The 25670-nt window shown below is 39.4% G+C and overlaps 1 protein-coding gene across 1 annotated transcript; it reads right to left on the reverse strand.

The window, feature by feature from the left end:
• Nucleotides 1–2320: 2320 nt before the first annotated feature.
• On the reverse strand, nucleotides 2321–25622 carry SEC24A (SEC24 homolog A, COPII coat complex component). The gene is made up of 23 exons (XM_065644013.1): nucleotides 25473–25622; nucleotides 19656–20177; nucleotides 17235–17402; nucleotides 15517–15594; nucleotides 15024–15190; nucleotides 14251–14423; nucleotides 13120–13222; nucleotides 12162–12288; nucleotides 11782–11891; nucleotides 11277–11389; nucleotides 10482–10600; nucleotides 9792–9847; nucleotides 9262–9468; nucleotides 8823–8943; nucleotides 8080–8238; nucleotides 7374–7547; nucleotides 6855–6965; nucleotides 6291–6466; nucleotides 4658–4795; nucleotides 3898–4002; nucleotides 3666–3758; nucleotides 3004–3107; nucleotides 2321–2599 (listed from the first exon to the last, which is right to left on the reverse strand). The coding sequence occupies exons 1-23, from the start codon at nucleotides 25543–25545 to the stop codon at nucleotides 2485–2487; spliced, it is 3312 nt and encodes a 1103-aa protein (XP_065500085.1). The 5' UTR covers nucleotides 25546–25622; the 3' UTR covers nucleotides 2321–2484.
• Nucleotides 25623–25670: the final 48 nt, after the last annotated feature.

The following is a 25670-nucleotide window of genomic DNA, read 5'->3' on the forward strand; positions in this document are numbered from 1 at the left end:
TAATGTGTCGAATACAGCAATAGTTTAAACAAAAAAAAGTCTTCAACTAGAAAAATAGAGTACATCTGCAGCGGTAGAGTTGTCGTGCTGAGATCTAAGTACCAGAGCCACTCTTGCCTGTTTTTGCAGTTCAATCTTCAGTGTCCTCATTTTTCAATTGTAGGTAAAAAAATCAGGTAGTTTGTATGTTCACCTGCCCTGTATTGCCCTTACGGCAATCCAAGGTGAACCAGCAGGACTTTCCCAGCGCAAGCGAATAAACTAACGAAGGTCAATACAGAATTTCTTCCAAGGTGAAGAGAACTCCCAAAGAGGGTTCATCTGAGTCTTGGTTATAATGTTTTACTCTGTAAAACTTAAGGACCCTAATTCAAAGTTGTTAACTGCCACAAAGACTGACATCTTTAGCCAGTAGGCTGGTGTACATAACGCAATGAAGCCAATTCCAATATTTGTTTGTTTTAAAAAATATGGGATATATAATAGTAGCAAAATACAGTCATAGTAAGAAACAGACTTTGGGTGGCCTGTTAGATGCAAGGATGATTTTCAACATCTGAGTGATAATACACCCAAAACACAGGTTTTAAGTCATAGCCTATGCAACTGCATAACTGCCATTTATGATTTAAATGAAGAGACTCCTTTCCTCCAGGGAAAAAAAAAAGAAAAAAAAAAATCAGACTGTCGAAACTTAAAAAACCTCTTTGCTATGACTAGAAAATGTGCAATTCTCTGAAAAGCTGTTCAAGTAAATATACTCCTGTGTGCTATGGAGCCAGCAGACAGGGAAGCTTAAGTTGGTTCCATAATAATCTTTTCATGCTATTTCAGACATCGTTCTGAACTTCAACTTCTCGTGCTCAAGTGACAACAACAATTTCCCCAAAGAAACTCCTCCCCTGAAATAAGGCAACTCCTGACAATCACATGAAGCTACAGCCTGAAATGGTAGCAAATTATTATCCTATGATGTCCTTTGACATTTATATCACAAAATGTAAGTTAATTAGCCTCATCACAGTATGTTTGACCACTTCGAAGTGTTTCACCTGTTCAAGTTACTTGCCCCAGGAAGTAGGTTTTGCAAGACCTTTAAGTTTACCACTATTAACCAAAAAAACAAATCAAGATTTTTCCATATGAAAGACTTCCAAGGGCATAGGGATACAGTAACTTAAATACTCTTTACATTGCTAGGCATCAATGATAGCTTAATATCCAAAACAGAACAATTATTAATACATTTTTATAAAATTATTTTCGTGCATAAATTTTCACTTTAAGTTCAATGTCAACCTCCATCTGTAGCTCTGCCAAGCATGTAAGAGTATATTTAAAGCTTTTATTTGGTGCACACTGGCTTTGGACCTAGACACGGCTGCAGTAAAAAAAACCTGAAAGTTTAAAAACTTCAAACCTGTCTGAAACCATGGACAAAACTTCAAACACAATATAAAATTTTTGTCTTTGGAAAAATGATTTCATTTCCAATTTTAACATCACAATATTAAATGTTGTCTCAAAAGATTAGGTTTGAAGTCCTGTCATATAAACTCGCTTCAGAGACACACTAGATTTTAGGGGCCTAATATTCCGTTAATGTAAACAAGAGCCAAAAGTATTCTAAACGTTAATTAAATAAATCTGAGATAACCTTCCTTGCCCTTCTCCTCCCACACCATTGACAAACTGAAATGAAAACTATTCTTTTTACTGAAGAAAAACAAAGCTTGCCATCTACCTAATATACTGCTGACTCAGGCACTGACTTTTTAAAATGCCTCATATACGGCCCGCTCCTCCCCACTCTATTTTTTTTAATTAGAATACTGATTTATTAAACGCTTTCACAAATTCAGCCACCTTGTCCAGGTTAAGCTTACCTTTAGTCCTATTAGCCACAATCCAATCCAAGCACTGGATTCTACACTTCATATAGTATTTGTTCGTTTCACAATGAACAGTTGTTTCATTGCTACTTTAAGTATCAAGCAGAACACTGAGATGCTTTGTCCGTAATCACTGGATGCACTTAGAAAGAATTTCCCTGCAAATCATAATCAGTATTGTGAGGTTTTATATCTAGCAGCAAAAAAAAAAAAAAAAAAAAAAAAGGCAAAGAGTTACAGAAATATACATTTTGAACAACAAAGAACTCTTTATTTTACAAAATGTATTTCACCTTTTCGGTATTGCCTTTGTAAATGTACTTCATGCTGCAACTACTTACAGTAAAAACATGATTTGCAGCAAATTAAAGGTGCTCAACCAGTTCCAATAGTTTGATTTTTAAGGTACAATATTATGTAGTTGCACATTTGATTCTCAGATGTGGTCCTTTATTTGCTTTAGTTCGTTGAAATCACAGTGAGAACTTCTCATCAACTGCCTCAGGCCACAGATTTAATGAAGATATTACAAGCACAATCGTTCTTTACTGCAAAAATCTTTCCTTAAAGAAGTCAGCCAAAGGCTAGTGTTTCATTTATTCACTTGCTGCTGTATATGAAGGAGGAATTCATAGTATGATAAGGCTGATTCTGTTCTGTCTTCAATCATATTTTGCAGAAAACTTGGTTTCAATGGGCTGTCATCCCTTAAAAATGAAAATATAAGGGTTTGAGTGAGATAAACATTTGCCAAGGTCTACAATGCAAGACATTCAAAAAGCTACAGGTCAAGCAAGATATTTCAAGAGCTTAAGGAAATATGAAAAGAGCCAATAGCCCTTGTGATTAACCCCAACAAGTGTACTTATCAGCATTTACTTAGTTTTTTACTTATCTGCCATTAGCTAAAGATTATTCTGTGATATTTACTATTTTTAATGTATGGAAATTAATTGGAGACAACTCATAACAAGTCATATCTGTTGTCAAATCTGTTAGGCACAGCACGCACCATTGTTAAAGCTTCCATTAAGAAAGCTCAGTATATGATACCTAAATATGCATTGTTAAGGGGTCCCTAAAGAAGCACAAAGATTGTTAAAAAACTTACTTTATTATATATAGTATAGGAAAGAAAGGTCTCTGTTCTCTCAGCCAAGAAATGAAAGCTATTGTTCTGATGGATTCTGCAGTTTCAAGTTCTGGGAGATGTGTCTAAGAGACAAAGGATAATATTAATACATACATCATAGTTTTCAGAAAAACAGTAAAAGGAACGCTTAAAATAGCCCAAACGCTGTCCTAGTCAGGTATAAAGGACACTCAGGCAGATATGTTTTGTGATGGATAGTTTTAGTCTAGTCTCCTTCGAAAGGGCTTGAAACGGTCAAATCCACTATGCTGGTATCAGCAATTACCTGTCAGCACAGTGACAACTGAGCTGTGGTCGACCCCTGTTTTAATGCAGAAACCAAAGGATTTCCCACTAACCCACCATCCTTAATATTCCCAAGTACTCTCAGTCTGCTCCCACAGTTCTATGAGACTTCATCACTACCAGCCTCTTCTTACTCTGCTTTCATGGGAGATCTATAAAGTTTTAGCCTGGAGAAACTCCAAGAGAGGCATTGGAAATTCTTTCTTGCCCTGCATCTGGATTTATAGTGAATGATAACTAGAGGGCTAATATTCAAATAGTGGTGTCTTAGTTCTCATGAAGGTCATATTTCTGGCAGGATTGTATGACTGGCATACAGCAAAGCAAGCACATACCATATTCTGCGGTATTGAACCATAATTTGGAACTCCAAGGACTTGGCTGATAAAGCTCTGCCCACAGTTCTTCCCAATCCACAGAAACATTACCTGAAAAATACCCAGCAATAACAACAATAATTCAACGCAAAACTACACCTCAGCGGTCTCCTGCACATTTTGAGTTCTCAGAAAGAACCCGTCAAGTAAATTTAGATAATTTTTAAATAACCACCACCACACAACTTACAGAGCCAGCATCCATAAGGTAAGCACCATCCCTACTCAACTTCTCCACTGACAGCTGGAGAATGGGTGGCTGAGGTATAGTTCTATCATTTATGTTAAGAGCTCCCTAAAGGAAAAAGCAAACAGAAAAACAGAGGTTCACATCTTGATGCATTGAAACAGGCACAAGAACAAAAGGTTAAATAAGAATAGCATGTATTACACTGGATACTGAAGCTGGACCCTTTTCCTCAGTTTAATGCAACTCATACTTAAAGTGTCTGATTTATTAACAAATCTCAATGCTTTATTTAAAGAGGGCGTACTTCAACTTAGTTAATTAGTTCTAGAACTGGAATATCAGATTTGTTATGTACAAAAAGATGTGATTTCTAAAATTATCCAGGCTCCTACATAAACATTCTCTCACTGTTCACAAAACTACTTTGACGTTTTAAAATAAAGGAAGCTACAGAGGGACAAAAAGCTAAAACATATGTTATACTGTCTTTATGCACATGTGATTTATAGTGCAAGATAATGACAAGGCAAAAAGTTAGAAAAAACCTTCCCCGTGCATCCATAGCCAGAGTACAGCTCCTTTCCAGAATTCCCAAACAACAAATGCACAAATGCAACAAATGGGAAAATATGAAACAGCAAATTTTAGCTATGCAGAGTTAATGTGAAAAACCTGTGAGATTTTTAACGCAAATTTATTTTCACATCATACAAATCTTTTTTGGACCAGACAACGACATTGTAGCAATGCAAACACTCACCTCATCTGTAAGATTATCAACTCTGTACAGACTGGGATGTGTCATAAGCATGAGGTAAACAAGCGGCTGGTTTTTCACTTGACACATGTTAAAAATGCGTTCATCTAAACGAGCATTCGTCCCAGTTTGAAATGCTTTCTGCAAAAAAACAGGCATTTAATTTGACCGTGAAAGCAAAGTGTGATAAGCTAAATTTATCACACCATCTATTGTTTATTTCTAACTTACTTTGAAGTCTTAGAGTTGAGCCATAAGTATTTTCTCAAATATGGTACTTTACCACTGCTATTTGACTTCTCCATAGTTCTCTTCAGTGTTTCACATACAAATTATACAATTCTCCTCATTCCCATTTCTGGGTTCTAGAACTTAGATGACCTTGCACCATCAATCCTTTCTAGTGAGCACTACAGCTGAGGTAAAAGCATCTTGAAATATCTCCCTTCTAACATACACCTCAAAAATGCTACTTGATGGAATTTAAAAGAATAAGTATTGGAGCAGTTTAAAATTGGCTTCAATCTACAGAATCTTAAGTAATTCTGGATTTACAATTAAGATACAGACAGTCCTGGCTTCTTGGGACCAAAAAAAAAAAAAAGCCCAGCTATAACTGGAACAAGGGCTCGCTTCTCCCACTTGACTGGGTCAAACAGTTACAGAGTCTTCTACATGAAAAAGCTCAAACATCCTTATGAACACGCTAGTAGCAACATGCTGGTTACTTCCTTATCAAGATCTATGAACCAGAACACTCTCTCTAGAACAGAAAGGCAGCTTGTCCAACCCTTAAAACAACTTCAGGGAAATCCAATCAAAAAATACTTTCACTGAGCAAATATTATGAAACTCTTTAAACCTTTTCTGAGAACAGGCAACCAACTACCTCTCTGCCAGCCAGCCAGCCAGCTCTCTTAATCCATACTGAGCTGCTGTGTGGATCTACATTTCCAGAAATGCACAGAAATTAGGTTCTTGAAAAAACACTCTACCAGTACTCTTCCACATTCTCTAGACTAGTCGGTGTCTTTAATATTTTCCTATTCCCTTGGTTATACCACTTATTCTTCTGGTTTTGTACACACTTCTAAACTTCTCAACTAGTTCACTCCTATTAGTGATATTCTTTAAACATCTTCTCTATCCCCTTGCTCTCCTCTGCAGGCAAGAGCAGAAGGCCCATCCATTATTATCCTTATACATTTGCTCCATAAAATTCTCCGAATCTCTTCATTTTTCATAACGTAACAGACTCCAAAATACAAACACACATCCACCACCTGTAAAATCACATGCTATCTACCCAGGCTTGAGAAACAATTGAATAGGCTTTGTTCTACATTGACCTTTCAAGTCATCAAATTCTGGGGTGCGGTTATCTTGAGATAACTTTATCTGTGTAAGAAGGACCATTCTCAAATCCGTAAAATAACTCAGAACCCCAATGGCAAATTGCAGGAAGGCTCATTTTATTAAACAGTCTAAATCAAGCAACTTTTCAATTTTGCATCCTACAAAAATACTGAAAGAGAAGACAAATGCTATTTTGTACACCAAATAAATGTCTTTTTACTTCAGGCTGACATGCCAAGCAGATAATCATGCTCTTGCACAGCTTCCATTTAACTCTTACCTGTTTTAAGAGTGCCAGTACATAAAGCGGAAAGAGCCGTAGTGAGAAGGGGGCCATGAGACCAGGTTGTTGAATGCTTAGGACTGATGAACGGTAAGCAGATAAAGTATCTATCACTGCGTTGACCAAGGCATCCCGAGCATCACTCAAGGTAGCAGAAACTGATCTGTCCACAGCTAAAAAGAGTACAAAGCTCAAATAAGAGGCTTTTCCTCCCTTGGCAGAAATACAACCACATATGCTAACTTTTCTCATTTTAGCATATACCTCCATGCACCTTAATAAGCTTTTACTACACTATAGAGGAAGTCAAGACAAGTGATTCAGAAAAAAAATCCAGAGGCTCATGATGATGCACCAGACTAAATTGAGGTGACTACATACAACTACACTGACACTTCGCCTAAGCCAAGCATTGAAAAAAAATCCTCTTCTGTTTGCAACTTAGAAAGCACTCTTAGAAAGAGAGAATCTTTTCCTTTAATGTTACTCCCGAGAGGATTATGGCTCAAAGCTTTTGGGATATCATCCATACATATCCAAACAAGCTCTTATCATGCCTACCCATATTGGCCAACAGCCCAGTGATGGCTTGTACATCTGCCCCCAGGTAGACATCACTCAGTGTTGTTACAACAGGTAAGCACATAGTGTGGACACGAATTCGTCTTTCACCTGTAAGGAAAGAAAACCTTAGTCTCTAAACGTAACTTCTGTTTTATGAAACAATACAAGAAATGCCACTGTTTACTCAACAGCAAAAAGAAAACTAAGATTTAATCTAATTTATCATACAAGAGGTGAATCAGGCCATTTCCAGCAGCTTTTAAAAACTGTTAGTTCTCAGTTTCTGGGTGAAGTCTACCTATTTTCAGACCAGAACTAAGTTTCCCAAAAAACTTCTTGGTCTAGAAGACACAATAACATCAACAACATGCAGTAACCCATCACAGCTGTGATCTTGATATTATGTAAAACAGTTTGTGGAAGTTACTGCAACTGAATTGCAGCTGATAAATGGACATAAAAAGACTCATCTGAACACTGTACTGTTAATGCAGCTGAACTGCCTGTATATCTTACCTTTGCTGGACGTGTACAGGAGAGCTGACTGAAAAGAAACAACTTGCATATCAGTAAGACTCTCTTCTACTGACATCTGCACAGCATATCCTGCATCTGGGTTTACATTGGGTAATGACAACAAGTCCGTAGATCGTACGAAGAAGTTCCCATGGAAGGTATGAATGGAAAGACCTACAAGATCAGCATTGGCTTGAATCAATTTTATTTTTCTAGTCATGAAGTACAGACACCGTTTACACATCCGCCGTCACTGTTAGATGGCTCTGTATCAGGATGTTAAGATCCTTCACAATGAAAACAAGTATGTTCAAGAAAGGTGAACATCCCAAACAGACAACTAATCCACAGAATCCACAAAGGCTAGCAGAAAGCAGGAATTTGGAAGTCAAATCAATGCACCATAGCAGTAAGTCTCCAGACTATAAAAACAGTCCCTTGTTGAAAATAACAGCCCAACAAAATTTCCAGTTTTAACCATTGTAAAATGGGACTTGGATGCCAGTAAAGATACTGTAAATACAGTCTTTAATTAATGGTCTGATGCCTGGTACTGAATTTTACTTTTCTAATCTTTGTCTTTTAACCATTAAAGCTTAAATGACTGTCAAAATACCAACCAAAACATTCCCAAGTAACAGCAAACACCCACTTCCCCTCCACACCCCCCAAGCCCTAAAAAAAAAAAAACAACTTGTGTCCAAACCTTTGGTGCATCTTATCCTCATGACAGCCTCAAACCCAATCTTTCTAGTTAAATATCGTTTCAGTTCCTTTTGCAATTTCTCCACCTGGACAGGGTTGTGTTTGTGATGGTAAGACTGATAGTAATAGACACTACCTGCAGAATACCTTGATATACAACCTGAAACCAAAACAACAGACATTGGCAGAGTGCAGACAGCTGCTGCTGTGGTCTTTCAATATACCAGTTGAATGCAATATTCCCTTCAATTTTTAAATCGTTCACACCTGCAAATAGCTCTGTTTCACAGTTATAGACCTGCATACAGAGACATAGATGGAACACAACTATATGTTCAAGTATGTATGTAGTTTCAGGTGTTTTCCGTTGGCCTGCAATGACATATACTTTGTCACTTGAAAGTTTGGTTAAATGGAGAAAAAAAATTTAAATGCTAATGAAGCTTCCTCTAAAGATGTTTACACTGATTGTTAAAAGGCATACAAGGAAAGCACTTCAGCCACTTATACCAGGATCACAAGAATCCTGACTCACTAAGAGAGAATATGAAAACAACTAGGTTAAATCAGGAAAGATTGCAAGATTACAATCTATTCCCTGTCACTGCTCGTCAAGGATGAATTTGCAACTTGACACACTAGATTCATTCAAATCAGGTTCATATACTAAATGTTAACGTAGATTCTATGTATTTGCCAAAAGTACAAGAGTTACACGCCCCAAAACAGCTTAATATGCCTTACCTAGAGAAGCCAAGTCAGAATATTGTCCACTAAGAAGAAATAAATCCACTGCAACCTGCTGCCCTGAGCAGTCCAAGGCTAATTTCTTGTAAAAATCAGTCGATGGTGTCAAATGTATGTCCTGTTAAAACAACAGAGTATTACAAAATAAAAAGGAAATCCAAACAGATTAACACATTTATTGCCTGTTTTCAGAGGCACTTACAATTGATTCTCTATCACTAATTACAGTGATAGTTTTAAAAAAAAAAAAAATCAGATCATTAATCTGTGTTTACACTGCCTAGCTTTTTGTTGTTGTTGTTCTTTCTACTGCTTTAACAAGTGGTGGTTAGCTCAACAAGAGAACCACAAAAGTAACCCAGAACGGGCAATTCCAGAGCCACCCGCATGTACAGAACAGGTTAGCCAGTTCTCTCAACCTTTTTGCTTTTCTGACCTTTGCGGTTGCTCTGTGGTTTGGCTCTTCTCGTGACTTCAGTGCTCCCATTCCCACAGATGGAAGCTGTGTCTGGAAGACAGAGATTCTACCTCCAGTGGGGGACATGAGTTTAAAGGCAGCCTGTAAGGCAGGCCCCAGAGCACTCTGGGTTTCCAGGGACTTGGTAAACATCTGTGGCAAGGTCCTCAACAGATCTTGAATTAGCTACAATGGAGAGAACAAAAATATTAAGATCAAGAGTCCTAGGAGTTTTCTTCTTTTATAGAGCTGACTGCTGAACATACATAAACGTGTATGAATACTTCTAATATTAAGGGAGTAAAGAAAAAAACATAGCAAAAGTGTTGTCTTGTTTCAGGTTGGCAAATGTTTAGAGTCACATTGATAAATTAAGAGACCTCTTTTTTCCACCTCAAACTTGGCATTTAAACTGGAGGTGTTAAAGGGCATTAAGTAATCCAGAAATTATCAAGCATATCTCAAACTGTATGAATGTCACTAATAATGTACGGTAAGGTAGTTCTTACCTCTTTATTTTCATTTAAATTTACTAATAAGTTTTCTGGCATTGGTATAAATACATCTGGAAGAAAAAAAAGTTTTAAAGTTATTTTTCAAACACACATCAAGCTTCCCCCAATTGTATTTGCCAACCACTATACCCATTGTAAAATGCATACAGTATCAGTGTGTAAATCCATTAAAACATAATTCTATGGGTTTTTTTTCCTCATAAGCCTACCTGTGGCTTGAATGCCATGTCAGAGTAGCAATTGACAGGGTTGAAGGATAATCAAGACTATTAAGCAAAAACGCATAACAAAGGTTTCCTAGTGTTCATTCTACCCTACCCCATAACATACAGTGAAAGGTGACTTGAAACTAAAGGCAGAAGAACAAGCACTAAGCATCAGTCATCACAGAATCTACAGCAATTTACCAAGCATCAATATTTGGTATCATAAGAGAAATCTAGATAATTTTACAAATTAAACTACAAGTTAGGAAGGTTGTCTTGATGTCTAAAGTCATGAACAGCCACAGCATTGCTCAGACATCAGAGGCTTCACAAACGAACACAGACATATGCTAGTTCTAAAGCTATTACTAGAGAGACTAATGATCTATCTAGAACTCCCACAGATATATTTTTTAAAAAGGCTGCCAAACCCAACAGTCATTAGTAGACACTAACGACAGAAGTTATTTCTGCATACCTTCAATATCTGAAACTATAAGCATCTGTGGCTGAGCGAGACCTTCCTGAAGGCTGTAGAAATGGATTGTGCTGTCAAACGTTATGAAGCCTATTTTTGTTCTAGTGTTCCCAGGAAGCCTAAAAATAAGACATATGGTGTTCAGCAAGATGAAATTTCATTTCTGCGTGCATTTTTTTTCTAAAAAAAAAAAATCCACTGCACCTGCCCAAGGTTGTTACTCAGTAGTTAGCTTAACAGCTATAGTGCAACAGCTTGACTAAGTCATTTTGGTTAAAAAAAAACCCAAAACCACCCAACAAACCAAAACAAACCAAAAAAGGTATAGTAGAATCATCTAGGAGACGCTCAGGAAATTTTTAAGAGAGTAATATGAAATGGAAGAAAAGGAAGACACAAGCTGCAAAATACCAAGTGGGATTTATGTAAGTTCATACAGCATGTATTTTAAGAAAAGCTCATTAGATATATGCATTCTTTTCAGTAAATACATATCTGAACTTCAACTTTTAAAAAATACAGTTCAAAAGACATAATAAACATGATGTTCATTCCTTTTTGGGATTGGTGAAGCAGATAGGAAAGAGCCGGATTGAAAAATATGCCTCAAAATTACCTTTCATACTGTGATGGAAAAAAGACTACAGCTTTACACTATATTTTAATACAACATTGGCCATTACGAGCCAGCGCTACGAAATTTCTCTTCTTAACAGGAAGCAGTGGCATGTTGAAGTCTATAACAAGTCTCATAAGAGTAAAGAAAATAGCAGATTGTAAAGAAAAGGTACTTACGAGTCAAGATTGTCTAATAAGGTCTGGCAGACTGTATTCAAGTACCCTGTCTCTATTGCATTATGAGAGACATCAAACACAAAGAGGTACACAGGTGGTTGAGGTGGACGTAGCTGAGCAAAGAAAAGACTACCTTTAATTTTTAAAGTGACATTTATTAGATTTGAGTTATATAACTCCATGGCAAGCTTAAACTCTATTAAAACACGACACAGATAATAGCTAAAACCTCTAAATGCATTTGTCTTGTATTGGGTAATTCTAGAATTATAGTTTTCTTCCAGAAGATCTACAAACATCTACATATTCTAAATACAGAACTCTTCTGACATCCTAAATGTTTAGAAATGGAGAACTATCTGAAGTTCTTCCCAGGAGTTCTCAGATATACTCGAGGCAGCAACTGTTCTAAGCTGGGAAGCATCCTCCATAACAAGGTTTTTCCTGACTTTCCTTTAGAAATAAAACAAAGGGAGAGAATAATTAAGAGTAAATAAAGACTTACCATGTATTCAGATGGAGCCATAAACTCAATAGTAGCATTCTGGACTTCAGGTCTTTTATGAGGTTCTCCATAAACTCTTGTCACAGGATTATACATGAATTCTTCAGGAACTACGCAGACAAGTTTATATATATTATTATTTCACACTAGTATTAGCTGTGCTGCATTTTAAAACAAATATATCGACTCTTTTGTGCCTGTTGGGCAACGCTTCTTGGAGAACGACCCTAGGCAGGGAAACACTTCTTGTGTCTCCCAGCCCCAGCATGATTGACAACGATCCCTAGTACTGATATGGCCAACAATATTACAGGCTCAAAGGCCAAGGTGGAAAACATTAACCTTAAGAGTTTATTGCAATAAGCACGTTTAAAACCTACCATCATTCACTCTATAGCACAAATTGCATTTCCATCTCCTTTGGTCTAGGAAGCTGACAAAAGGGTTAATGTATGTCCGGCAGGAACGGCACCTCACGATAGTACTTGAAGTGACCACTGGCAATTGCTGAAAAAGAAAAGTTTCCTGTTTTAAAGCATCACCACACCACAGCTACTCATCTACGGTAACAGCATTACGTACACTGTACTGCCTGGTTAGCTACTCAAAGCTCACTTCTCAAAGGAAAAAGTATTTCTGCATCCTCACAGCACCGCTACAATTCCTTAATAAGATGACAGGCCAGAACTGAGCTCTAACCTATTTGACTGTGTAGGTTCCCTTTTCAAGCCTCTGAAGTCTTGACTTTTACACTGATGGTTTAAGGCCAAGTCCTACACGCAATACAGATCGAAAAATCAGAAAAAAACCCCAGCACATCTTTGAAAAATTACTTAAATTGCAAAAAATAACAATGTTTAAAAGAAAAAGGCACTGTTAAATTCAAAGTCTCCTGGCTATCTAAGGACATCCAAACCTCTTTAACTTTGTTAATCTAAGTTTAGAATTAGTACTACATTTGGTATAGGAAATCAATAACTACAATTGATACGTGACGAGATAAATCTATCTAAGCAATACTGGAATTTATATGTGTCACCCTCTGTCACAGTCCGAGTGCTGTGCTGTACCTAAGCTTCTGGGTTTTTTGAGGTCTGGGAGGTTTTCTTGATTAAGAAGTGAGCCTTGAAAGTTTAAAAATAGTTGGGGAAAAAAAAAAAAATCAGAAAATTTGCGATGATCTGTATGGAATAGGGAAGTGTCAGCTACCAAGGTAATTTTTCTGGGCCAAGATTAGCTAACATACTTGACCTTCTTTTATAATTCATTGTCCAGCTCTGGATTTAATAAAGGCATTGTTGATATTTCAGCATTTAAAGTTTCGAATATTTGTCATACCGATAAGTCTTTGAAAGGATGAAGCAGGAGCCCCAAAGGAAGTTTGGCTTTATTCAATAAGGCCTGAGTTTGAGGAATGTTAGTCAGGGTACAGCGGAACAACCTACATGGAGGACAAAGGGTTATTTTCAGAGGCTTTCACATTAAAAAAAATATTATTTCAATAGTAAAAGAGTATCCTTTATACTTTTCTACAGCTGGTAATGGTGAATTTCCATTTCCAGATAAAGGATCTTCTCCAACTCTGTCAAATTGTTCTGGTTTAGTCTGAGCTTGGCTCAGAGTACATACTTGGAGTTCTTACATTATTTTACACAGAGGCTCTTTACACAGAACTGAGCATCATTTTAGTCACTCAAGTCAAAGTGACTAAAGCCTAACAATGTTCAAAGTTGCACCAAATCTTCATATTCTGTGTTATTTTGGACTACCATTTTGAGGTGGCCTTATATACAAATCTGAACTGGCGAAGTTTAAAAAGTTATCTTAAAACTATATAGAAATATAAACGAGCCCACAGTCATTTCTAAAGACTTGAGAACTCGGTGGTTTCTGAAGTGCAGAAGTGCACAGTATTTCTGCAAACACAGCCCAGCTTGTTTGCATGAACAACTTCCCAAAGCCGCTGTTATTTCCTTTATCGATCACAAAAGGCTTGCAAAGCAGGAGTACCTGCTTATTCACAGTTTGGCTGGTCTCCTCAGAGATTACCTGAATAACCAAGTGCCAGCTGCTTGTCTGACGTTCCATCTACTCTCTTGTTTTAAATGGTTACACGCAATACAGAGGTTTCTGCATTCACAATCTTTTTGGTATACCTCACTGAAGTTGAGTTAACTCCTATTTTATCTTTTCTCAATCATACTCATTGCCCACTGTATTGTAAAGGTCTTATACCTGTCTATAGCTGCCTTGCAAGCAATGTATTTTTCTTCGTATTTTCTACACAAATAATTTTCCTCACTCCACAGTTTAAACCACTTACCACCTTTATCTTAACACAAAGTGAAGCCTGTTTTCAATGTTTTCTACTCACAAAATTAAGGAAATATTTTGTGAAGAGTTACATTTACAAGTAGAAATGTATACTTCCATTTATTTTGATGGATTACAGCAAATGGATAATCTTACCCAGGATTACAGTTGAGCTTCTGGATGTCTTCATGCAAGTTCGGGACAGGAGCTTTCAAGAGGCTTGTAGGAAGAATATTTCTTTCTTGAAGAAGATTCACAGGTCTTAATCCTTCTTGCTGTAGACTCAGGCCACCCATAGATGCAGTTAAGTGATCAGTGCCCAGGGCAGGCTAGAATCAAATAAAATTTCAGAAATTAACACCAATTATTTGGATGAAACCTGCCATTCATTTAAAAAGCAAACATTTCCCTTTCATTTTTTGTTTTATTTGTGTATTAACTGCCATTGTATTACAATTATATATTTAGAAATACTAGTTGTTGCACAAACTTAGACATGTAACATAATAGAGGCAAAAATGAGCATACATCTGCTACAAAACTGTTGAAATACAGAGGCTCAGCTGGCAAAAGTGTTGGTCAGTTCGCTTTGAAAGTTCAGGGAAAAAACCAAATACTTCAGCTAACAATAACAACTCAAGGGAAGAAAAACACGCCAAAAGCAGCTGAAAGTTTTAAGATAAATACTCTGAACAGATTCAAGGATAGAAGACTTCAGAAAGGGCCGGCACACGGCTTTTCCAAACTGGTACAAGGTGTCAGCAAAAGCATTAATTTCAGGCTACATCCGTCACCTTGAACAAACGCTGCACCAAGCAGTGAACCGGAGAAGCAGCACCTCAGAGATGCACAACATACACCAGTCAGCACTCCATTTCACTCACACATACCACAGGTAGTAAATGAGATCGAAACCAGACAACCTTTACCTGGTGGAAATGTTTTGCTCCATCTGGATACTGCAAAGCAGTTGCTTGCATTCCCGGTGCTCCGGGTGGGGAAGTATTTTGGTAGCCTGGAGGTAAGGCAGGGTAAGAATAGCCAACACTTCTATTCATCTTAAGATTCGGTGCTGCAGGAGAAGGATGTGGAGTTGCTAGAAGCAGAGAAGACAAATACTTTAAATTAATTGCTGAAGAAGTGCAGCTTGCTCAATGCATTACGACAGCAGGAAGACCTTTTGTTGTTCAGTTTCCAAGTGTGAAAAACTGACGATTCCTGAGAATTTTGTAAAATGCTCTTAACTGCTTTACCATACTTACAGGCAAAGACATGCTGTCAGTGCTTCAAATTTCACACTTAGGTTCAAGACAGACATCGAATCAAGTATATATGTTTGTACATAAATGCCTAAACTTTGATCTTTCCCAGATCTTAACAAAAGTCACATAATAGTAAACATTTTTCATCCCCAAGCCTTACCCATGAGGCCACCACCTTCTATTGCATCATAGCTGTTTTGCACCGCGGATCCATCACTGGCAGCAGATGTAGCATCACCTATTAAGAAAGACAATCCTAGTAAAAATTTTCACAAGTTACTAAGAAGTTGCAATGAGGTAACTGTGAAGAAATCCTAGGAATATTAAGATCAACGTAGTTTGGATCTACTTTGTTTCTGTCCCAGGATGAAACTGCATTAAATATACATCTTGGCCTCTCTTCTCACACACTTCCCCTGCTGACATGACCTCAAAGGACATTCACAAAGCCCCATGATCTTTTTTTCAAGGAAAACAAAAGTCTCTACTCTTCTGGTTGAATGATGTTTGAAGATTACGTCAGATATTCACCATAACTTCCAAGCTGATATGCAGTAAAGTGTCAGGGGACGCATCCTCCTCATCAGAGGAAATGTCTGTAGGCCACAGTTTTTAGAATACCCTGGAATGTAGGTACTGAGTTCCCTGAAGAACTTTTTCCACTGATAATTCAAGGAAAGATCAAATTACATTCACTTAGTCCAGTACTGCTCACCAAATACCAACAGTTCCGATACAGTCACATACCAGTCAAGATATAAATTCCAGCTGAGATAAGAAAAACCTAGAAATTGTGAGAGTGCTCCCAAAGGACAGCTTTTTGTATGCTATGTTTAAATATACTATTGCTAAGGAGGAGTCAGTACACAATTTACTTTTTATTTTCATTAAAATGTTCAAAGATGACCCAATGAAAGGAACTTACATTATATCCTGAATCTTGCTAGTAAGCAGCAGTCATCTTACTTCACAGACTAAACATTTCTACCTGTCCAGGGCCCTGGAAACATTTCTCTTCATTATGAAGAAAAGACTTTCTAAGCAAAAGCAGTTTCTAATGCATTTCATATGCTCAAAACTAAGCTATATCTGAATATACTATTCTTGCACTCACACAGCTACCACACAGAAACTGTCAATCTGAACCTGCAAGGAACCAACAGCTGTGACAGAACAAACTATATATGTGAAAATAAAACTGCTGACTACCACATGGCCCCATCTAGCAGGGGCAGTAAATACAATACAGCTCTAGCTCTGTTTGCTACAGAGCCCTGATGAGTTCTTAAACAACAGCATATTTGTGCAGGGCCCACAAGAGACAGAGAAAGTCATATATGTCTTTAACAGCTGACACTTAACAGTCTCTACTAACTACCTGCAGAAAATGAACAAATCCAAGATACGTTTCAGTGATTTTAAACAGAAAGGAAGAATAAGGTACAGCTATGTAAACAGGCAAGGAATTGCAGGGTTTGCATTTTAGATCTCCCTGTAGAATAAAATTATATATACACACATTATGTCCTCCACAGCAGTCAGGAATGCAGAGAAATCAGAATTTCAATACCATTTTAGAAAGCTAAAAACAAAAAAAGAGATGGCAACTGTGGGAGACAGGAACATGTTAAACAGCACTTAGAAAACTATTTTGAAGTGTTAATTATTGTTACTTTATTAACAACTGTCAACAAGAAATATTTTACTTCCTTCCAGGTCCTTACCTGCTCCATTCAGATAAAATTATGCTATATTAGTATAAATTTTACTATTTGAGTCTAACAGTGTACTTGAGAAGAGTGTACTTGACTTGAAACGTTACATATTAGAGCAAGTTGCAACGCTCAAATTCAACAAAAAGAACAAATTATTTCTTACCTTCTCGATTTGGAGCTGAATTTAGCAGAGACTGTGTAGTAGCTGGTCCTGCTATCAGTGTTGGCGGCCTAATCAATGGTGGGCCACCGACTGGCGGGGGGCCCAAAGGTGGCCTTGCAGGGGGGTGGAGTGGAGCTAAAGGCTGGGTCACTGGTGGAGGTGCAGCTCCTGTAAGAGATTCATTTTTAGAAGGAGTTTAACTGAGATGAAAGGGTCACAAAAGTTTTGTTACAAAACCACACGGATGGAAATCTAAATTTTTCTCTTATTCAAACATTAAACAGCATGACATACATAAATCCTAATATGCATGTAGAAAGTTTCACAACTTCAGATTGTTTCTGTCATGCCCTTCTCATAGTGGGTTCCTGTAGCTGTTATCCATTATCTCTTTCTTTTTGGTGCTCTTGTTGGTAAGAATTTCAAGAGGTACAGAAAGAATCTCAACTTCGGTTACTAAGTCTGGACTTTATAAAGTTACAGTACAGCCCCATATTAGACAGAGAATATGAACTGCTAAGAGTCTAAACAGATTCCTTTTGACATGATGCTCATCTTCAACGATCTAATGCAAAACAGCAATGTACAGATTCCATAGCTGCTAAAATTATTTGGGAAAAAAGATTTCTCTTGGAAAACCATCTTTTGCTCTGAAGTGTTTAATCCTCCATGTTAGAAGTTACAGGAAAGTCTTTAACTGCTTCTGTTTTAAAATCCTAGGACTTTTTCACACCCAGACAGTTAGAAACCCAATTGCTTTTCTTCCTGTCAAATAATGCCAAATCCTAAGAGCACTTCCAGCTCTTTGTTCCTTATTATTCCAGAGACCAGTATAACTGCCCTTTAACTTTAGGAAGACACCAATGTATTTTAATACAAAAATCAGCCTTTCAAAAGATAAGTCCAAATTGTCCAGCATCACCAGGTCTCAACCCAGCACAGAAGCCTCTAAGCCATACACGACAGCTCACTAACAAATTCCCCACCACACAAAATACACAACTTCAAAAGTCTGCAAGGTATGGTCACATTTAAGGGAGGAGGGAAAGGAAAAAAAGTCACAGTGAAGTTATCTGTCTGTTCACTTAGTGTTTGCTACTGCAAAGTTAATTAATAATTGCTATACACAGGCAACACTACCATAGACGTGGAAGAGATTCTGTGTCTAAGAGGCTGTCCCAAGTTGGCCACACAGGCCTGGAGCTGGCAGACCTTTGTTCTAAGAACAAGCTACGTTCATTTTAACAGTTATCACTGTTCCACAAAAACTACCAGGGAAATTGCTCAGGAGGATTCACCATTGAATGGATATAAGCATTCTCTTATACCAGACACTCACTCTCGTTTCATATGCCACTTCCCAAAATTTCTCAGCATTTTGCTCGCTAACTCTAAAGTACTAATTGTTTATTCCCATAAACTGCCAGAAATAGTTGCATAAATTCTGTGAGCTTAAGTCAGTTTGAACATCATAACAAAATCAGTCAAGCATCTAACAAAAAGCTAGCATCAAGAAAAATCTCTACTGAAGCTAAAAGCACTTCGTAAGAAAAAAAAAATATTTGCTTTAACATTGAAAATATTTCTGTATGTAATTCCTATTTGCATGCCCAGTAAGAAAAACCTCTATAACAACAAACAGCAGTTTGGCAAAGGGAAACTTGAGGATTAACTTTGTTTCCATAATAATCACTTGCATAATGGAGCTATTTAATGTTAGAAAAAGTTTTTGCCACTGCATATACCAGCACACAAGCGGCAGAAATAGAATGCAGGCTGCAGTAGTGGTAATTCTTTGCATCTCCTGCTTTCCAAATGCTTTCTAAAGACTGACAATTACTATTAGGTAGTGCAAATTACAAGTTTAGAGGAAGGAAGCTTTCCATTCAACTGGCCTCTTTCATGACACAACATCCAGCTTTCTTTCCAGGCTGTGCTCAAGTTGGTTGCATCAGTCTGACTGCAGCTGTTCAGAGAAGGACCTGAATTAAGTGATGAACAGAAAGGCTAACTAGGTTTAAACTGCTAAAGACCACAGTCACTAAAGACGGGTACAGTTTTCAACCCTGAAGTCCCAAAGTTCTCACTTGACTGAAGCCAATGCTCCAACAGCCAGCCCAAGGAGACACAGAAACAGCATTTCCCACAAACAGCTTCCCAGAACAACCAGACACCATTCGCGGGTTACCTGCTTCAGCCACCCAAGCAAACTGAAATGCCTGACCTGTGCACAGAACTTGCACTTATAACCCAAAGAAATCTCCCCAGTATTTACAATATGCACTTTCTCAAAGTATCTGTTTTGACAACTTCATTCCACAAGCAAAACACTGCCGCAGAGTCAATTCTTTTTTTTTTTTTTTAAAAAAAAAGAAACACTGAGAAATGGGCATGGGCAAAATACCAAAAATGTATGGTTACCTGGCTTCATATAGCTGTTCTGAAGTGGAGGACCTCCCGGAGAAGCAGCATATTGATAATTTCCTGGAGGATTTGTATTTCCTGATAACGACGACGGTGGCTGAACTGACCCCGTCCCTGTCATGTGAGCCAAATGGCTTGATGGGGCCCCAGCGGGCTGACTCCCAGGGCTCTGGCTGTACTGCCAGTTTGAAAGCACTGGCGGGCTCGCTCCAGGAGGAAAGCTACCGGCAGATGATATAGCAGCTGAGTTTTGCAGTGCAGGTGGCAGCACTTGTGGAACAGGACCTGTTTGTTGTACTGGTGACCCAGAGAAAGGTGCCACTGGTGGTCTGTTGAGAGTCTGCCCAGGTCCTTGATAATTGTTTAATTGAGAAACATTCTGTGAGCCACTATAGTTGTACTGTCCAGAAGGCTGATGGGGAGGAGCCTTCGCCGGTGTCTGATGTGAATACAATCCTGGAACCGAAGGGCTATATCCCTGGCCATCTGGTGAATGCATCAGCTGATTCTGAACAGGACCTGGAAGAAAAATAAACCACAAACCCTTTAGAAAGTTAGTGGTGTGTATCACTTCTGAAAATAAGAGATGTTCCTGGGAATCACTTTCCTTAGGATTTTATTAGTCTTCAAGCTCTTTTTTTTAAAAAAAAAAACCAAACAATCAGGTGTGACAAAAGTACTGCTGCATGGGACATGAATTCAGTAGAATTTTGCTATCAACACTTAGATATTTGTTTTGTTTTACAGTAGCCTCCCAAGCACCAAGCATTCTGGTGCCTGAGCACAATCCATCCTCCTGGACTGAAATACACACACGACACTATTTCTGCCTTCAGAAACACCCAAAAAGGAGCCAACCAAAGTGGAGCGCTCACCCACACGGCTGGCAGTAGTACACGTGAGCAGACCGAAAGTGGAAGCATCCATTTGCTAATAACTCAGTTCCACTTGAGGATTGACGTCAACTTAAACTTCACCTTACGGAAAAGACACCAACAGCCAGTTTCAGCATAGGTCACTATGCTGTTTCTCAAGTGACAGAGTTAATCTATGAAAGTTTCTGCAGTTAATTTTAGTAAGGGAACTACTCATACACATATCACTCATGTGAGCAGCCAACTGGTCACAAAGATGGAATGACCAGTAGTTTTCTCATAAAGTAATTCATTAATCAGGAAAATAAAACATGATAGGTTAATGGTGCTTTTAATGTATTTTTTGGTTGGTACAGCTGCACTGAGTTTTAATCTTTTGAAGAAAATAAATTGAAAAAAGGCTAATAATTCTTCAAACGGCAAACAACGCTAGCAAGAGCATTATCAGATTTCTGCTTTACACAAGAACACGGAGAGACAGAATACTGTGAGATTTCCAGTGTGGTAAAAGCTCCGTCAAGAGAGCTACTGCTGGAGGTTGTTCATTGCCACAAAACAGACATTCTGAAGGGAGACTATAGATTTTCAAGCTAAATCCTTCTGAGCAGAATACACTAGATTATGCACCTCACAGCCAGCCATGACTTCTTAAAAAAAAAAAAAAAAAAAAAAATCACTAAACCACTTTCCAATGGTATATAGTTTACTCAATCCAGTGGTATTGTGGTTCCCCCCCATCTACAGTTTGAATACTGAAGACATTTCACATAAACGGTTAAACATCTCAAAGCAGAAGAGATCCTCTTCATGGTTTAGAGTTAAGATTCTTTTCTTTGCAACCCTGTACTATTCTCCAGATTTCCAGAATTAGTTAAGATTTGGACCATTTTTTCAAACCTAGATAAAAGCAAGCACTTAATTTTCCAGATCAGAAAATCCTGCAGGATTCACCACTTCAGTCTTCAAAAACATGCCAGAACTGATATATTTATCATACAAGTATTACAAACAGCTGCCATCAGAATGGAATCACAGGATTTCATTTAACATTAAAACAAAGATGGCAGGTTTCCTATTAAAACATTCTAGCTAAATTTCAAAAGGTGAGGAAGTTCGCATTTCCAAGTTAAAACAACTTTGAACTCAGGCCTTTCTGACAATAAATTAAGCTAAACACTGAATACATTGAAGTTCTTAGGACAAATACTGCACTGGTCATTCAGCCCCTCCTTCCCTAGAAAGCCTTAGGCTGCGGTTCACAGACAGCTGTAAATTCATTGAGCATCGTACATATCCAGGATAATACACAGGCAAGGCAGTACTACAGTGTTAGTGACCTCATCCTCACTGCCTCTGTTGTCTGTGCATAAAAAGTACATACCATATTATTCTCCACCCATTAATCTCAATATGCTGCTTGCCTTTCAGTTAGGAAATCCAGTTATATGCCACTGTCCTTAAAATGCTGCTCATAAATCTTAGTAATAATTCTCTAAAACCAAAGATGTCTGAAGAAATAGCTTGCAAACACAAAAATGCTAACAAATGACTCACCTTCAAAAATTACCCTGCAGTGTGTCAGATGGGTTTTCAACAATCGATTTACAAAACCCACTGTAAATCAAACTTGCTAACTTTTAAGAACGGTGATTTCTTATGTGATGCCTGGCCTCCTGATGGCATCACCACATACACTGATATAACAACATTACTATAAGCCATAAGAAAAACACAGAACAAATATAAATTAATTTCATAACCTGATTGTTTGCCTTCAGGCATGACTCTCTAGCCTGGGCAGGAGTCATAGCATGGGAAGTGCTCTCTTACATACTGTTTTCCCTGCTTGAGCAATAAGTTTGAGGATAAAGTAATGGAAGTGAGGTGAAACCCCAAACTGACCAACCTGATATTAATATTTTCTATGGCACTTTGCTTTAAAAATTGAATTCATCACAGCACAATGTTCCAAATTTTAGTTTTGATTTTTAGTCAGAAGCACAACTAGAAGTCTTAATAGCCTACGGGCAGTTCATGTTTTCAAGACAAGCCTGCATAAAGCTGCCAACAAAACTAAAGCAACAACACTGAGGGGTGCAAACCCTTTCCAAAGGGTTTCAGAGTCCACAAAAACTTTTCAGAACTTGCTGGTTTGGTGCTGCCAGGTATTCATCTTGACCTGACCTCTTTACTGAGGCCTATCAGAGAGCACATAGGTTCTCCAGCTTTACCTATAACACTGCTGCTGTGTTTTTGTGCTGTCCCACAAAGCAAGGAACCAACAAGGAATTGAGTGCAGAATGAAGAGTTGGACCACCTGCATGGCATCCAAACCACCAACGCTTGGAGATCATGGAGGTGAGTCAGTAACACAAGAAAGGCCACATACTTAACAGCGAAAGACACCTCTACAGCAACACCAGGTCATTTAACGTTCCTGAGATCAGGAATGGCACCGGAATATATATGAAGTTTGACCGATGGTTCTATAAAATGATGGGTCCAAATATTAGTATGGGAAGCTAGGACTCAAGTGACCTTCTCTTACAAACAGAATTTCACTGTCATCTATTCCCAGGCAGTTATTTAGCACATTACTTTCAGCAGGCGCCACCTCTCCAAGCTCCCAGGAGATGCGAGGATAAACACACTGGAAAGCTGCATCCCAACCAAACCGTCAGTGCCCACTTCAGCTGAGTCTGACCCGCTGGTCCCCAGGCTCACAGAGAGCTGACCAAAACCAACAGCTGCCAAAGCTTCTCAGGACCTCAAAGTGCCACTCTAAGATATCACATAGGGAGAACAAAACATCCTAGAAGAATTGTTTCTCCTTCTTGTCTGCATTTCAAACCTATTAACTGGAAAGCAAATTAGTAATCTGCAGTTAAAATAATACAGAATACTGATCCTACTAAAAAAAATAAATGAAGTAGAGGAAGGTTGTTGCTAAGCAACTCGATACTCCATGCTAAACAATTTCCTGGACAATTTATTGCCTTCGCTGGACATGCAAGCGTGGGGAGTTACCTGCAAACAAATAAAGCAAGCAATAAGTTGAGAGGAAGAGCTGACAACTATCTAACAATTCATCATTTCTTTCCTCATAGATCACTGCAAGTGCCACAACAGCACTCTCAGTAGTCTCTAGACTGTTTTGAAAAGCTTTATTTTTACTGTAAAGGTCAAGGATTATAGCACCTTCTCAACATAGATTTTAAATGATGCTAAGAACAGTCCACGCTTGAATAATCTAATTTATTCAAAAGGTCTGGAACCCAAACCATAACATACCATACCATAACAACTGTTTTTTACACTGTATTTGCATAACTTGAAATTTCAGTTCTTTATTTTTTATACACCTGACAGCTGGGTAGCCTGAAATTCCTCCTCCTGACTGCCTCCCCAGAACCTCCATTACGAGCTTAATCCGACCACAGGGAAATCAGGAAATGTAAAGTGATGCCAGTCTGTAAATCATCCCACTCGGGGACTCCATTAGCAAACGTTCTCTTTGTACATTCTCTGCTTAGCCTGCGAGCTCTCCAGAACAGAGGCTCATTCCTCAGGCTGTACTCAGACGCTTCCCACTTTCTTGACCCTATAAGCAACTCTACAGTTGTTTGTAAAATGTCATTTTGCAGATGACTTTGAGGAAAAGTAATAAGCATCCTGTGAAGGAGGAAGGGGGTTTGACAAGTCAAACCATTTAATTACCCATGCAGAAAGCAGAAAAATCAAAAGATCTTATTATAACCGAATTGTTTATAATGCAGTGCAAGTACTGAAACACAGAAGTATATAATAAGGAACCAAGTACAGAGGATGCTGTCTGTACATGTGAAATCACTAAATACTTCCAACAGCAGAGATTTCCATGCTTACAAAGAAAATAGATACAGAGACAAGGCTCGCCTTGTGTTTCTTTCTTCCTAGCTTAGAAGGCCGGCCAGTAAGTTATCCAGTTTCACCTTCAATATCTCGCTTTAAAAAAAGATCTATTTTGAGAGGAAGATATTCATCAAGACTTTCCCGGATTGTAGCACACGGAACGAGATAATATCAGTTTTACGTGAATGACAAGATAAAATCCCGTCGCTGCAGCCTGCGCCCAGCCAGGTCCCCCCCCTGCCAGCGATAAGCGGGTGCCACATGTACAGCTCCGTTCCAAAGGGTCAGAGGCTCCGGTCGCTGCCTCAGCTGTGTCCCCGGCCGGGGTACAGGCTGAAACACCGTCCAGTGCCCCTCCTGCCACACATTTCACCTCGTTAGCGCAAACACGGGTGTTCTGAAAGGCACTTTTGCCTATTCATAAGTCGAGACACACAAAAACATATACAGGGACGCTTTTGTCGTGAGACGAGATAGGAATGAAGATTTATCGTGCCTGGTAAACAGCTCTGCATGTCTCTCGGTAACGCTTTGGGCAGGACAGGCCCCGCAAGCAGCTTCGCCGCGACTCCCACGTCCAGCAGCCCCCAGGGCTTCCCTACTTTTTTTCTTTTTTATTTTTTTGTTTCCTGATTCAGTTGCGTTTCCCCTCGGGACACCGGGTGTCTGCGATGCGGTGAGGACACCGCTGAAGCCGGACACAGACCTGTCCCCGGGGCCGCCACGGATCCCGCCCGCTCCTACGGGCTGTAAACTCAGCGAGCCGAGCAGCCAACCCACCGGGAGCCCCCGCGGCCGCCGGCGGCCCCGGCTCCCGGCACCCCGACACCTGCTCCCCACCGCTCTGCCCGCGGCCACCAACCCCCTCCCCCGCGCCGCTGCCCCCCGCAGCACCGGGGAGAACGGGCGCAGGCCAGGCTGGGGCCGTGGGAAGCGCCACAGGGCAGGAGCCGCCCCGGCCAGGCCCCCGCCCAGGCCAGGCCCCGTTCCCGCGGACCGGGCCCCGCGTCCCCCTACCGCCACCGGGGCGGCCCAGCGCCGCACTCACCGTTGCTGTAGGGCTGCTGACCGCCGCCGTTCTGGCTGGGGTAGGCGGCGGGGGGCCTGGCGGGCTGGGCCATGGCGGCGGGCTGGTCTCGGCTCGGCGGTGCCGCCCGTCTGGTGGCGCCCGGCCCAGCGCAGGGGAGGAGGGGAAGGACGGCCCCGCACCGGAACTACCGGGAGGCGCGCGCAGGCGCACCGCGTA

The sequence above is a fragment of the Caloenas nicobarica genome, chromosome 13 (genome assembly GCF_036013445.1).
Source record: "Caloenas nicobarica isolate bCalNic1 chromosome 13, bCalNic1.hap1, whole genome shotgun sequence".
Classification (NCBI taxonomy): Eukaryota; Metazoa; Chordata; class Aves; order Columbiformes; family Columbidae; genus Caloenas; species Caloenas nicobarica.